Source organism: Hemitrygon akajei, chromosome 23 (assembly GCF_048418815.1).
Source record: "Hemitrygon akajei chromosome 23, sHemAka1.3, whole genome shotgun sequence".
In the NCBI taxonomy this organism is placed as follows: domain Eukaryota; kingdom Metazoa; phylum Chordata; class Chondrichthyes; order Myliobatiformes; family Dasyatidae; genus Hemitrygon; species Hemitrygon akajei.
In genome coordinates, this window is record NC_133146.1 from 51,255,492 (window position 1) to 51,271,711 (window position 16,220).

General features: G+C 40.0%; 1 protein-coding gene across 1 annotated transcript in view; it reads right to left on the reverse strand.

The window, feature by feature from the left end:
* Positions 1-1,454: 1,454 nt before the first annotated feature.
* The window catches only part of lhpp (phospholysine phosphohistidine inorganic pyrophosphate phosphatase), a 110,439-nt gene continuing 95,673 nt past the window's right edge, over positions 1,455-16,220 (reverse strand). The window contains exon 7 of the mRNA XM_073027626.1: positions 1,455-4,368. Within this exon, the coding sequence (XP_072883727.1) occupies positions 4,272-4,368 (97 nt within the window). The 3' untranslated portion in view covers positions 1,455-4,271. The remainder of the gene's footprint in view (positions 4,369-16,220) is intronic.

Consider the following 16,220-nt stretch of genomic DNA (forward strand, 5'->3'; position numbering starts at 1 on the left):
GTGTTGCTGCAACAACCTTGCACTAATTGTCAGTAAGAACAAAGAATTGATTGTTGAATTGAAATTGAAAATTATAAACTCGGTCAGCTTTATCATGGGGACTAGCCACTCCCCCTCCCCCCCAGAATCCAGGACCTCTTCAAGGAGCAATGCCGAAATTTTTTTAGCTCTGAATCCTTGCCAGAAGGGTTTAGTAGCCACCATTTATAATATGATCATGAAAATACAGCCAGAGGTATCAGAAAAAATTAAGAAGGAATGGGAAAAAGAACTTCATTGTCTTATACCCACTGAGCAGTGGGAGAAAATTTTACAATTAGTCAATTCCTCTTCTATTTGTGATAAACATGCCCTAAATCAATTTAAGGTTGTACATAGGGATCACATGTCCAAGGATAAACTTGCTCGATTTTACTCTCATGTTAATCCAACCTGTGACAGATGTCATTCTGAAGTAGCTTCATTGACCCACATGTTTTGGTCTTGCCCTTGTTTGCAAAATTATTGGAAAGATATTTTCAGTACTATTTCAACAGTTCTGAATATCAAATTGCAACCACATCCTATTACTGCAATTTTCGGTTTACCAATGGTGGATAATATTTGTTTATCCCCCTCAGCTTGACGGATGATTGCATTTGTTACATTAATGGCTAGAAGATCTATCCTATTGAATTGGAAAAAAATTAATCCTCCAACTATATTTCAGTGGTTTTCTCAAACTATCTCTTGTTTGAGTTTAGAAAAAATTAGAAGTGTTGTCTTTGATTCTTCAGCTAAATTTGAAGAAACTTGGAGACCATTTATCCAACATTGTCATATCAGTTAAACTGACTTTTCCTAAACCTTGCTTCTATTATCCTTAATTATTTGGATGGAGGTGCAGAGTTATTGATGCTACTGTGTATATTTGACATAATGCAATGGCTCATGTTGGTTAGGTTTTGTTTTTCTTCTCTCTTCTTTTTTGGGGATTTTTTCTTTTTATTTACTCCCTTTTTCGCAATTACTATGAGTTTGGGAGGTTACTATATATGGATTATCATCTGTATGAATGTATACTTAACCTATTAATTATGTGCTTTCAAACTCTCTGTATTGATGTTTCATTTATGTTTGTTTAAAATTAATAAAAAGATTTAAAAAGAAAAAAGAAAGGAGCGATGCTTCAAAGAAGTGGCATTCATCATTAAGGACCCCGATCACCCAGGACATGTACTCTTCTTATTGCTAACATCAGGGAGGAGGTACATGAACAGCTTTTTTCCCTCTGCCACCAGATTTCTGAATTGACATTGAACCCATGAACACCACCTCACTACTTCTTTTACACTACTCATTTAATTTAATTTATATTTCACAGTTTTTATTATCATGTGTAGCAATGTACTGGTGCCACATAATATCAAGTTTCATGACATGTGCTGGTGATATTAAACCTCATTCTGACAATCTCAAAGTTCAAAGTTTATTATCAAAGTACAAATATGTTACTGTATACATTTTCTTGCAGGTAGTCACAGTAGAACAGAGAAATAGAATCAATGAAAAACTATAAGGACTGACAAACAACCAATATGCAAAAGACAAACTGCAAACAAAAAATAATAAGTAAGTAAATAATTCTGAGAACAAGAGTTGTAGCGTCCTTGAAAGTAAGTCCATAGATTGTGGAATCAGTTCAGAGTTGAGGTGAGTGAAATTATCCATGCTGGTTTAGGAGCCTGATAGTTAAAGTGTAATAACTGTTCCTGAACCAAGTGGTGTGGGACCTCAGGCTCCAGTACCTCCTTCACGATGGCCGCAGTGAGAAGAATGTTGGGGGTCTTTGATGATGATTGCTTCTTTCTTGTGGCAGCATTCTTTGTAGATGTGCTCAGTGGTGGGATAGTGAGAAGGGCTTTGCCCATGATGGACAGGGCTGTCTCCTCCACTTTCTGGACACTTTTTCATTTATGGGCATTGAAGTTTCCATACCAATCTGTAATGCAACCAGTCTCATTCAGCGCAAGATCATTTTATATGATGCTGACAAGGGAATTACTGACCCTCTCCATCTCCAATCCCCTAATGAGGACTGGCTCATGGACCTCTGGTTTCTTCCTCCTACAGTCAATAATCAGTTCTTTAGTTTTAAAAATTTTTACCTGCACTACCACCCCTAGCAGCGTGTCCCAGAAACCTACCACTCCTCTGTGTAAAAAAATCTTGTCCCACACTTACCGGTTGTACTTATTCTCTTTCCCTCTAGTACATTTCAACCTTGGGAAAAAGATATTGGTTGTCTCCTCCATCTAATGCCTCTCGTAACCTTATGAACATCCATCAGTTCTCCCCTCAACCTCTGCCAATTCAGAAAAAACAACACAAGTTTGTCCAATCACAAACAAGAGAAAATCTGCAGATGCTGGGGATCCAAGCAACACACACAAGATGCTGGATGGGCAACAGTCCTGCTGAAAGATCTCAGCATGAAACTTTGACTGTACTCTTTTCCACAGATGCTGCCGAGCCTGCTGAATTCCTCAACATTTTGTGTGCTTTACAAGCTAATCCACTAGGTAATGCCTTCTAACCTCAACCGTATCATGGAAAATCTCTTCTACGCTCTCTCCTCAACATCTCAACGTCTATCCTACAACGTAGTGACCAGAAATGTATACAAAACTCTAGATGCAGCCTAACTTGAGTTCCATAAAACTGCAGCATAACTTCTCAACTCTTGAATTCAGTGGCTCCAGTAATAAAGGCAAGCCTCCATTACTTCTTCACCACTTGGATTGTTCTATTTACACCACAAATGGAAACCTGTTAGTGATTTCTTCACTTCTGACTTCACCCCTCCCCCCAAAAAATTAATTTCAACGAAGTGAGGAAAGAGTAGCGGATCTGCCAGACACAACCAAATGAAGAAGTTTTGTTGTTTATCGTAGAGTGTAAAAAGGAAATGGGTCCAAGAAAAATACCTCATTCTTTGTTATTTTCTAAATACAATTATGCTTAACATCAGTCTGTTGTTAATTTTGCACCATTGTAATCACGGAATATTTGAAAATACATTTTATTATGGGTTTAATCTGTAAATATGCTTAACTTCCTGTTTGGCGATCAAAGTAAATGGTGAAAATCCCATACAAGTTCCAGAGTGACTGAATCAGTACTAAAGTAATTTTAATCCAAAGTTTGCAATCTTGAATGTGAAGTAAATGAGAGTGCTTAAGTTTCACATCATGGGGTTTGATTATCGAAGTTAGCTGTGAACACAGGAGGTGTCAAGAAACCAATTTATCAGAATTTGCTGATGCCTTGTCCACACTAAACTAATTAAAAATCACTCACAAAATTTCAAGCAAATGTTCTCAATACATTTATTTTCCTCTACAGAACTTTAAATCATCAATTCTGCATGTGAACTTAATAGCACTAAAGTTTGTATTGTAGAGTTACTCTGAACAATGCCAGTTAATTCTGCAACTATTAGCTTTTAAGATCACACCAGATAAAATTACCATGTTGTAGTTTTACCTTGTATTTTTTAAGCTAAATATATGAAAATGAATCCAAGCTGTACTAAATTACTTACTCTAGCCCAGGGATATGGCTCACTGTGTGGATTTTTGTGCCAAATTTGCTCCAGTGATTTCTGAGTTCATGCTCCTTGGGGATTAGATTTTAACAGACTGAGAAACGATTATTTTCTCCATCAGGAGTGATTATTAGCATTAGGCACAATTCAAACTCAGATCTACAAATGAAATTATCTTATTCTGGGTTATACATTATCAATTAGCTCACAGTACCACCACATAATAGATATCTTCAAAATAAATTAATACGTTCTCATTACTTGAGCATTTGACCTGATCACGGTAAGCTCTAGTTAACACTCGGTGTGAGAGAATTTGATTGAAGTGATAAACCTGAAACTCAGATTCAAATTATATTTATCGAATATTGCAGTAAAATTTACAGATGTCTTGATTTTAGCCATCTACTTGACTGTACACTGTACATCATTATGTACTGTGTAAACACTAAACCAATTTGTACACTATTTTAATTCAAGTATTCATTGCTTATTAACAAACATATGTATTATTTCATAAGTTAATACGGTATTCACAGTAAATGCCACAGAGTAGAGCTAATTCTGTAAGGTCATGAAACCTCAACAGTTAATGTTCATTTCAGCACCAGACAGTAGATGAATTTGTCCATTTCTAATGACTTCCCAACTCTTTGCCAGATGATTCTTTGAAATCAGATTCAAATTACTGTTGTAGGTGTTTGAGAAGGATTGTGACTGCTTGTGCTAAGTTGTCTACGTACCCATCTGCCTTCACTGTTGGGTGCTGTTCATCACATGGCCTGCAAATTAAATCACACAAAAAAATAATTTGGTACCTAGACATAGTAAAACAATTCATTAAAAATAATCCATCAAGCCTGAGTTTATCATATATTCAGCATGCAAAATAGGTTGTAATTGTTGATAAAGATAGATCACAGTTAAGACACAATTTCAGCCAGTTCTTCTTCAAATTATTCAGAAAGTCAGAAGGCATGGGATCCAGGGAAGTTTGGCCAGGTGGATTCAGAATTGGCTTGCCTGCAGACGGCAGAGGGTCGTGGTGGAGGGAGTACATTCAGATTGGAGGGTTGTGACTAGTGGTGTCCCACAAGGATCTGTTATGGGACCTCTACTTTCTGTGATTTTTATTAATGACCTGGATGTGGGGGTAGAAGGGTGGGTTGGCAAGTTTGCAGACGACACAAAGGTTGGTGGTGTTGTAGATAGTGTAGAGGATGGTTGAAGATTGCAGAGAGACATTGATAGGATGCAGAAGTGGGCTGAGAAGTGGCAGATGGAGTTCAACCCAGAGAAGTGTGAGGTTGTACACTTTGGAAGGACAAACTCCAAGGCAGAGTACAAAGTAAATAGCAGGATACTTGGTAGTGTGGAGGAGCAGAGGGATCTGGGGGTACATGTCCACAGATCCCTGAAAGTTGCCTCACAGGTAGATAGGGTAGTTAAGAAAGCTTATGGGGTGTTAGCTTTCATAAGTCAAGGGATAGAGTTTAAGAGACGCGATGTAATGATGCAGCTCTATAAAACCCTAGTTAGGCCACACTTGGAGTACTGTGTCCAGTTCTGGTCGCCTCAGTATAGGAAGGATGTGGAAGCATTGGAAAGGGTACAGAGGAGATTTACCAGGATGCTGCCTGGTTTAGAGAGTATGGATTATGATCAGAGATTAAGGGAGCTAGGGCTTTACTCTTTGGAGAGAAGGAGGATGAGAGGAGACATGATAGAGGTGTACAAGATATTAAGAGGAATAGACAGAGTGGACAGCCAGCACCTCTTCCCCAGGGCACCACTGCCCAGTACAAGAGGACATGGCTTTAAGGGAAGGGGAGGGAAGTTTAAGGGGGATATTAGAGGAAGGTTTTTCCACTCAGAGAGTGGTTGGTGCGTGGAATGTACTGCCTGAGTCAGTGGTGGAGGCAGACAGACTAGTGAAGTTTAAGAGACTACTAGACAGGTATATGGAGGAATTTAAGGTGGGGGGTTATATGGGAGGCAGGGTTTGAGGGTCGGCACAACATTGTGGGCCGAAGGGCCTGTAATCTGCTGTACTGTTCTATGTTCTATGTAAATACTATTTTTCTTTGTTTGCTTCTGAGGATATCAATTTGTATTTATGCAACACTTTGATCCCTGGGCTATACAGCAAACAGTCATAGAGTCATACAGCAAGGATACAGGCAACCATGTTGATTATGGTGCCCACCCAGCTAGTCCCAATTTATTGCATTTGGCCCTATATCCCTCCAAGCCCCAGCCCTCCATGTACTAATCCAAGTGCTTATTAAATGGTACTATATACTGCCTCAACCACTTACATTGGGAGCTCATTTCATATGCTTACCACTCTTCATGACAAGGTTACCTCTCAGGTCCCTTTTAAATCTTTCCACTCTCACCTTATACCTATCTGCTTACTCTTGGACTCCTCTACCCTAGAGTAAACTCCAAGAGGACCACAATCTCGCCATTGGGTTTGGTCACTTGTGTGGTTCAGTGACCCAGCAGCTACGTTGGCTGGAATCAGGGCTTTATACTTTGGCTCTTGATAGGGCCACTTATGCCAAACACGCAAAAGGGAAGAGGCCAGACTAAGAGTGGTCCATCAGTCCTCCAGTTCTGTGAGTTCAGCTCAGGGCTAAGAACTTTGGCTGGTAAAATAAAACTATTACTGAAACAGCAATGAAGAGTCTTTCTACATTTGAGTGGCCAAGGACAGACAGAGACAGAGGACCTTCATTGCTGCCCTAAACACCAGTGGCACAATGGGCAGTAACTAACTAACTGTGGGGAGAAGACTGGTACCATCCTCCTTATCTAGGCTTCTCATAATTTCAGACGATTCTATAAATGATCTATAACTTTCTCCAAACAATATTGGGATATTGTGTGCAATTTTGGTAGCCACAGTACAAGAGGAATGTGGTAGAAACAGAGAGAGTGCAGAAGAGATTCAACAGGATCCTGCCTGAAATAGAGGGCTGAAGTTATAGAGACGGGATAGCTATCATTGGAATTTAGTACACCGAGGGCTGAGATTCTAGAGCAGGGGTTCACAATCTTTTTTATGCCACGGATCCCAACCGTTAACTGAGTGGTCCGTTCTTTCTATCTGTCTTGTTAGTTGGTTATTGAGTGATTGAAATACAATGCAGAGTAGGTCCTTCCGGCCCTTCGAGCCATGCCACCCAGCAATCTCTCAATTTAACCCTAGCCTAATCACGGGACAACTTACAATAACCAATTAACCTACCAACCGGTACGTCTTTGGACTGTGGGAGGAAACCCATTCAGTCACGGGGAGAATGTACAATCTGCTTACAGGCAGCGGCGGGGATCAAACCAGGGTTGCTGGCACTGTAAAGTGTAGTGCTAACCACTACGCTACCCTGCCGCCCCACTATAAAATTCGGTTAAATGGGAAAGCTTTTTCCCCCTCTTTGATACTAGTCATGAAAATTGTATGTTGAATTAATATTCTAAAGATTTAATAATTATCAGGGGTAGAGATAAGACTGATAGTCAGAGTCTTTTTTTTCCCTAGGGCACCTCTATTTGGAACTATAGGGCATGGTTTAAAGTGAGAGGGAGAAAAATTAAAAGAAGTTCTGAGGTGTTGGTTTTTCATGCAAAGGTGGTGAATATCTGGAATGAGCTGCTAGAGGCTGTGGTAGAGGCAGTAAAGATTACAATGTTTTAAAGACACTTAGACAGGGATTTATATGAGAAAGATACAGAGGGATACAGCCTAATGCACGATTAGCATAGATAGACATCAGAGTCAGTTTGGACAAGGGAAGCCAAAATACCCCTACCATGTAGGTCGATGAAGTTAATAGGAATTTTGCCAGAATAAAATGAGATTAGTGTAGGATTAGTGTCATGGGTGCTTGATTTTCAGCCTGGGAAAAGCCTGCTTTGGTTCTGTATGACAATGGGTTGTGCATTGCCAAATGGAATTTAATATCTTCAAGGGTAATGTGACATATTTTGGGAAGTCAAATATACAGTAAATTGTAGGTCACTAAGGAATGCTGAACGGGGGATCCAAGTCGTTAGTTTCCTGAGAGTGGCAACACTGATTGATAAGGTGGTGAAGGCGCATGGCACGTTTGCCTTCATAAATCAGGCATTGAAAACAGAGTTGAGATGTTAAGATACAAAACACTTGTTAGGCTGTACTTAGCCTATTTGTCACACAATATAGAACTGATGTGATTATATTGGAGGGAGTGCAGAGGAGATTTTGCTGGACTAGATGAGTTTAGTTATGGGGAGAGACTGGATAGAGTAGGCTTGATTTTCTTGGAGTTAAGGAGTCTGAGAAGTTGACCTGATATAAGTATATAAAATTAGGAGAGACCATAAGACATAGGAGCAGAATTATACCATTTGGTTCATACATTTACTCCACCATTCAATCATGGTGGATCCTTTTCTCCCCTCCTTAGCCCCACTCTCTGGCCTTCTCCCCATAATCTTTGATGCTGTGTCCAATCAAGAACCTATCAAACTCTGCCTTAAATGCATCCAATGACCTGGCCCCCTCAGCTGCCTGAGATAATAAATTTCACAAAATCACCACTATCTGGCTAAAGTAATTTGTTCACATCTCTGTTTTAAATGGGTGCCTCTCTATCCTGAGGGTGTGCCCTCTTGTCCTAGACTTTCCCACCATGGGAAACATCATTTCCACATCTTCTCTGTCTAGGTCTTTCAACATTTGAAAGGTTTAAATAAGATTCCCCCCTCATTTGTCTAAATTCCAGCGAGCACAGACCTAGAGCTGTCAACCGTTCCTTGTCTGGACCTTCATCAACCCCTGCAGAACACCAGTAGTCACTGGCAGACAACCAGAAAAGGATCCTTCTATTCCCACTCGCTGCCTCCTGCCAATCAGCCATTGGTCTAACCATGCCAGTAACTTTCCTGTAATAGCATGGGCTCTTAACTTGGTAAGCAGCCTCATGTGTGGCACATTGTCAAAGGCCTTATGAAAGTCCAAATATACAACATCTACTACATCCCCTTAAGGAAACCATGCTCACTCTGTCCTATCTTGTCCTGTGTCACCAAGCACTCCATAAACTTAACCTTAACAATTGACTCCAACATCTTCCCAACCACTGAGGTCAGGAGAGGATAAATAAGGTAGATAGTTTTATCCTTATGATATTAAAAATAGAGGGCATAACACTGAGGGTCAGAGGAAGGACCGATTGATATGTGATTGAGTGATTGATTTGTAGAACATGCTGCCATGCTGATGGTGGAACCAAATACAATAGCTACATTTAAGAGGTATTAGATAGACACCTAAAATAGTAAGGCATACAAGAACGTGGTCCTAATGTGGGAAAATGGGATTCATATAGATCAGCAAAAGGTCAGAAGGCATTCAGTAGGCCAAGGGGCCCTTTTCTCTAAACAGGCTTTTACAAAATGAGTACATTCTCAGTATTAGCACAAGTCTAGACAATTTGTCTTGTATGTCCATTAGTCCGAGTTGGTAGTTGAACTGAGGAACCTACAAGTGGATGAGTGTAGACAACATCAAAGAACATGAACAAAATTAACTTTCAAGCTGAACATTATGATAGGAGTTTTGTGGTAAAACTCTCTTATAAAAGGCAAGATTTTTAAAAACTTTATCAGAAATGTCAACAGAGGCAAAACTGGCTTGTGGCTTACAAAAGCATTCACAGCAACACCATCACTTGATCCCCATTCCTGTCACTGTGAAGCAGTTCTCGGTGACATTGTACTGTTCAACCATGAATATGCAATGAGAACTGAGATTGAACCATTGCCACCCAGATTAATTTTGCCCCTTTATTGATGTATGGAGTATCCTTGCTCAGTATTAAAGAACCAATACTTACATACTTTCACACATTTAGTATTGATAATGGTGCACTTATTTCTAAAGAACCTGTTCCTACTTTTCATACACAATTATGGATTGAAATGGCTGAAAGCAAGAGAACTACACAGAATGCATTACCCAGCAGCAACACATTGATGACCTGACTGATTTTGTACAGTCCTAGATATCTATTTCTTGAAAGAGTATAAGTTGTACAAAGAATATGAATAAATATCAGTTCTTGGTATAACTGATGTCCATGTTGAAGAACTCGGCACATCTGTAACTGTGGCACGTAACACGAGTTCAAGGGAGATCCTCACCACCCGGGTCATGCTCTTTTCTTGCTGCTGCCATCAGGAAGAAGGTACATGTGTCTCAGGACTTGCATCACCAGGTTCAGCAACAGTTACTACCTCTCATCCATCCCGCTCTTGCCAAAAGAGGATAATTACACTCATTCTATTTTTGGTGTTCCCACAACCAATGACCTCATTTTGAGGACTCTTTATCCTGCTATTTCATGCACTTTTTGTTTACTTATGTCTGCATTTGCACAGTTTGTTGTCTTCTATGCTCTTTCATTGATCCTATTTACAGTTACTGTTCTACAGATTTGCTGAGTATGCCTGCAGGAAAAAGAATCTCAGGCTTGCATGTGATGACACGTATGCACTTCGATAATAAAGTCTACTTTGAACTTTGAGGTTTCTGAAGAATGCACAGGGAACTGTATTGGATGTTTCACTACCTATCATCTTAAAATCAAAGCATGATCACACCCATTTGCAGTAAAATAATAGAAAATCTATCCCTAACTAAGGAGCAGAATTGTCAGCAAAGACAATTAAAAATATCATGGATACACAACTTGTTATATGGAATTAAGCCCTTAGTATAGAAATCAATCCAAACAAACCATTTTCTCTCTCTGAATCGCCAGTCGGCGGGCGGCACAGTAAACGCTGACTGCTTTGAACAGACTGCTGACATACTTCCTCCTCTCTGATGCACTAGCACTGTGCAACTACAGTGAGTGGTAAAGAGCTTCAGCTTGTTTCGACAACAACAAAAAAAAAATTGGAGTAGGTGACAGTTTCAAGAAAACCAACCAGATGGTAAAGGAAACCGCAAAATGATATTATCTAAGAGCATATACGTACTCCTTTATACCTCTTAAACAGTTAAATCTTAGATTAACATCATCTTCCAAGCAGCACCATCTCACACAACTAAATATCAGATGAGCACGTCCAGTATGAATTATCCATGATCAATGCATTGGAAGAACTGAACTAGTTTTATGTGTCCCAATAATTAATGTTACATTGCTTTCATACTAAACACTGATATATCCGATTCCATTTGGAAAACAATTGCTGCTCCAGTTCTGTATCATCTCTTGCTGAACTGTAGTTTTTTAACTAACAGGGCAGACCTGTAATCAAACGCATGATGGTGTCAGCGTTTGACAAGGTTTTTGGAATGCTCGTGCCAAAAGTGTCCAAGAAATTTATTGTTAATCACCAGAGACTCCAAGGCAATCTTGTAATGTTGGCAGACCCTCAGCATAATTCAGTGTTATGGCCCGGTAATTGGTGGGAGTGGGGTGGGGTGGTGGGGTGTTGGGATTGGTGTTAAAAGAGGATCAGAGATCATAAACTTCGTTCATGTTAATTGCATAGATCGTATGTCACACCTCACTGGGATCATCTGTCTCTCACATTCATCGGCGTCCTGGTGAAGCTCCAGACCCACTGTCAAGTTTGCACTCCCTGGAATCTAGCTGTCTCCAAGAAAGACAGACCTGGTTTCAAATTTGGCGAGTAAATTTAATGATATAAAAATCATACCACTTAGGCAGTAAAACAAAGTTAGTCACCCCTGATGTGTAAATAACTAACAAATCTTATTAACACACTTCTCCTTCCTCTTATCCCACACCCAACAATTGGAAAATTGCACTTAATCTATTTGCAAGGTACCTATAGCAGTCTTCTTTATACAGCCCATTTCATTTAATTCAACCTAACCTTTTATTTTCTGCTCAACAAAATCCCCAATGCAACCAAGGTGGATTGAATGTAATGTACTTTTATCACAAAGGATACTTAGAACTGATACCAGTTTCCATAACTTTCTGTTATGAGTTATAGTGCATATCTAGCACATCAATACTGCAATGTCACTCCATTCAATATGAGGGAATACAACAGTAAATCCTCTGAGAATAGAGACTGGAGCAAAAAGGGAGATTGTGTTTTTAAATTGGACACAAATATGGAATGATAACATAAGATACGAAAGCAAAGCAGAAAAACGGATAAACATAAAGTGAGTGGTAAAGGTGACTTGCATTAAGCATTAAAGGGACTTTATAATTTAAGGAATAAGAATGGACAGAGAAAGGTAGACCACAATAGCAAATGGTGCCTTTTGGTATTTGTGGATGTGTGAATGGCAAAAACATTCAATCAGCACTCACAAAGGAATCCAACTGTAAGATTTTACATTATTAGGGTAACTAAGGTGAATGCACAAAAGCCTGTAGTGGAGACAAATATCTCCATACAACTGAATACTTGACTTCCTTTGGCTCTTCTACCAAGATGGCGCTGGTGAGACACAGTGACATTTTTCGGACAACTAATCAAACTACTAACAATTAAACAAAATATATTTATTCTGGTCTACAATCACTGCAATCTGAATCCTGTAATCTCCCTTTGGAAGTTGTGCCTTTGAACCGTCTGTACGACTTGGCGTTTTTGTGGTATCCTGAAATATTTGCAAACGGGACTCTCAAGAATGCAGGTACAGCTGCAGTGGCCATTGCTGGAGTGGACTCCAGGCCGGATTTAAACCTTTGGCCAGATTGATGGGGCGTGGTCCAGGCCCGAGAATGAAAAACAAATCAATGTTTAGGCAATTAAAATACTGAGCCAGACTAAAAAGATTAAGGCGTCAAGGCCGAGGGCGAAAGACTGACTGGCATTCAGCTCACTTGCTGAATCAACTCTGCAGCTATGGCCTGCAGCCATTGGGCTCCTGGACCGGCTGCAGCACTGAACTGGCCCCGTGGCTGTGAACTCACTTTCGGTGACCCTGTGGTTCATGTTCTGTGTATTACTTGTTAACTATTCTTTTTTTCACCGTTTTTTTGTTTCCTTTTTTTGTCAATTGAATACTTGACTCTTTCGGCTGTGGGGGTTTTCATCAATTCTACGGTGTTTCTTTGTTTTTTGGCTGCTTGCAAGAAGACGGCTCTTCAGGTTGCCTATGGCATACATATTTTAATAATAAAAGGACTTTGAAATTTATTGGGAGAACAGTCAGTGTGGATTATTAATAACATTTCCTCCTCACTGGCAATCAACAAGAGGCATCTCAAGGACACATGTTTAGCCCACTGCTCACACTCATGACTATATGGCTGGGCACAGATCAATGACCATCTATAAATTCACTGATGACTCGACTGTTGTTGGCAGAATCTCAGATGATGATGAGGAGGTGTATAGGAGTGAGATAGATTGACTGGTTGAGCGGTGGTGCAACAACAATCTCACACTCAATGTCAGCAAGACCAAGCAATTGATTGTGGGCTTCAGGAAGGGGATTTTGCGAGCAACACAGTCCTCGTTTAGGTGTCCGTGTTGGAAAGGGTGAGCCGCTTCAAGTTCCTGCACACCAGCATCTCAGATGATGTATCCTGGGCCCAACACATCAATGCATTCACAAAGGCACACCTGCAGCTCTACTTCATTAGGAGTTTGAAGACATATGGTACGTCACTAAAGTCTCTTGCAAATTTCTGCAGAGGTACTGTGGAGCGCATTCTGACTGGTTGCATTGTACAGAGGGAGCCTCCAATGCAGAGAACCACAAGAGGTGCAAAGGGCTGTAGACTCAATCACTTTCATCGTGGCCACAAGCCTCCCTGCTACCGAGGACATTTTCAAGAGACTGTGCCTCAAGAAGACAGTGTCCATTATAAAGAACCCTCACCATCCAGGACATGAACTCTTTTCATTACTACCAGCAGGTAGGAGGTTTAGGAGCACGAAGACCCACGTTCAATGTTTTAAGAACAACTTCTTCCCCTCTGCCATTAGATTTCTGAATGGTACATGAACCCATTAAAATTACTTCATTATACTTCCTTCGCACTTCTTATTTTAACATAGTAATTTTGTGTATTGCACTGTACTGCTGTTGCCAAACAAAAAACTTCACGACATATGCCAGTGATACTAACCTGATTGTGATACCGTACAAAATCAAGTGGAAAAGAGAAAAGGCACTAGGTTCAGCTAATATACATCACAGAACACAAAAAGCATTGAGGAGATAATGATCTAAAAATACAGGGTTAGTGGAAAAATCAATTATAGCAGAGTGAAGACTTGAGGAAATGAGATCATCGTGCACTTTTGGAACACAGAATGAAGGGATCCCACAAAGGTTTTGAGATTCTGAAAGGCAGTTGCTTCAGTACTCTGGAACAGAATTGTAGAGATAGGTTGCTGAGAACATGCATGTGGGGCCATCTCCGAAATTTCAAAGTTAAGGGTAGTTAAACTTTTTTCAGAGTAGCATCCTCAGCTATATAGGCCAGTTGCATGGTATCTTTAAGATTCATTAACAACACATTTGGTTCCAGTAACAAAACAGCAGCGTGAGATTTTCATTTTTGCAGAAATATGCCAACATGTTTTTAGCTACCTTTAAGGCAAGTTAGAACTACTCAACATTACGTGAGAGAACCTCAAAGTCGGCTGAGCTCCTAACAAAACTTCAGGCTTCAACTGTGACCAAGACAGATGGCAAACCTACCTCTACATTTGAAAATCCTAATTTGCTCTGTATGGGTGGTTGTTAACCTCTATAACTAGACAAGATTGATTGAATATATGTCTCCATGGCAAATGGTTAACCCTTTAAAGAACCAGACTCCAAACACCAACTTTCATATAATTTTATTAGGCACCTCTTGGTTTCTCATGGCTGAAGAGGCTTAGTAGAGATCTGGGGAGAACCTTAAAGAGCAAAAAAAGGCAACAGTATGTGACTTCGTTCACCTGGCAGCTTCTACCTTCCCTTCAGCTAAAAAGTTTAATTGAAGAGGGAGGATGGAGGAGACAAAAAAATAAATGGGCCTTTCTTGATAGAAGGGAAGGCTTTGATTGCAAGGCTCAGCTCCTGCAAATGAGAAAGACTTTAATCTCTTCATTTCAAAAATTGTGAATTCAGGTCTCAGAACTGCAAAGATAACAATCCAACCCTGTGGTAATCACAAGAATTTGCTTATGCGACCCACTGGAATTACAAACCTACTCACTGGGATTATAAATGATTATAGGCTGTGTGGAGATAAATTTACTGGTGAGCACACATTCCTTTACTTTTGTGACCAAGACGATTAATTTTGGGACTGATGTGGATTTGCACCCAACCTGCAGATAGCCAAATCAGCTATTGGGAGATGTAATATCTATTGCCTCCTAAATCACAACCATGAGACAACAAAATAGCAATGCTTTTCAACGCAGAGAGCTTGTTTCTACCGAGCAATGCCAGGTACACGAGGCACTGCAAATGGAACTGAGATCATAGCCATATCCACAGGAGTGTGCAGCTTCTGTCAGTTTCATTCCAAGCCCAAAGTAAGCTTTCCAATGGCTTTTGTTCAAAGCTGGATGTCAATACTTTTCATTTTGAGGCATCTTCAAGCAGCAGTACCTCAAAAAAGCAGTGTCCATCATTAAGGACCCCACCACCACCCACTTCTCATTGCTACCAGTCAAGAAGGAGGTACAGAAGCCTGAAGGCATACACTCAGCGATTCAGGAACAGGTTCTTGTCCTCTGCCACCTGATTTAAGCTCATGAGCAATACCTCACTACTTTTTATTTCTGTTTTTGAACTACTTATTTAACTATTTAATATACATATATGCTTACTGTAATTCACAGGATATTTTTCTATATTATCATGTACTGCTACTTCAAAGTTAACACATTTCACAACATATGCAGGAGATATTAAACCTGATTCTGATCCTTTGAAAGCTTAATCATTTGACCAACCTTTAGATAGATTTACTTTACGTCCCAGTTGTTCAAGAAAAACAAATTTCAATATACGACTGTAGTGTTTTCCATCTTGACTAGCACCTTCCATTCTGTATACATAAGAGAGTGGCACAATGCCCAGCTTTGTCAGCAGAGTGTAAGGTATTTGTGCCTGTACTCAATCATGGAGTGACATAACTGTTAACAGACCAACCAGTCCAATCATGGAGGCGAGCTTCACAGAAGTCAGGTTACACCAAGAACCAAGTTATCAGATGGAAAGAAGATGACAAGCTTTTCAAAACTAGAACAGGAGCTTTTCATCTAAACTTGGCTATTACTCCAATACAAACAGATGGAAAACCGGACCATTTTTTAAAAAAATGGAAATTAAAAGAGGAAACGTGGCAAAATGCTCACACTTGACAACATTTTCCCTCCTGAGCTAAAAAGAAAAACCATGTTTGTTGAATGTTTTAGGTTAGGTGAACAGTTTGCAAACTAGCTGAAACTTTTGTGCAAGATTTGAGGTTTGGGGAAGCCATCAGCATTCAGCATGCAATGGACTTGCATGGAACTGCTGTAAATCTGTTAAGACACTGAGTAGTAGATGTCAGTGCATCTAATTCTCGATCTGTTTTTGGACTCTTCCTGGAGTCAAGTGGCAAAGCCTAACCCAGCTTCGATTCCTTTG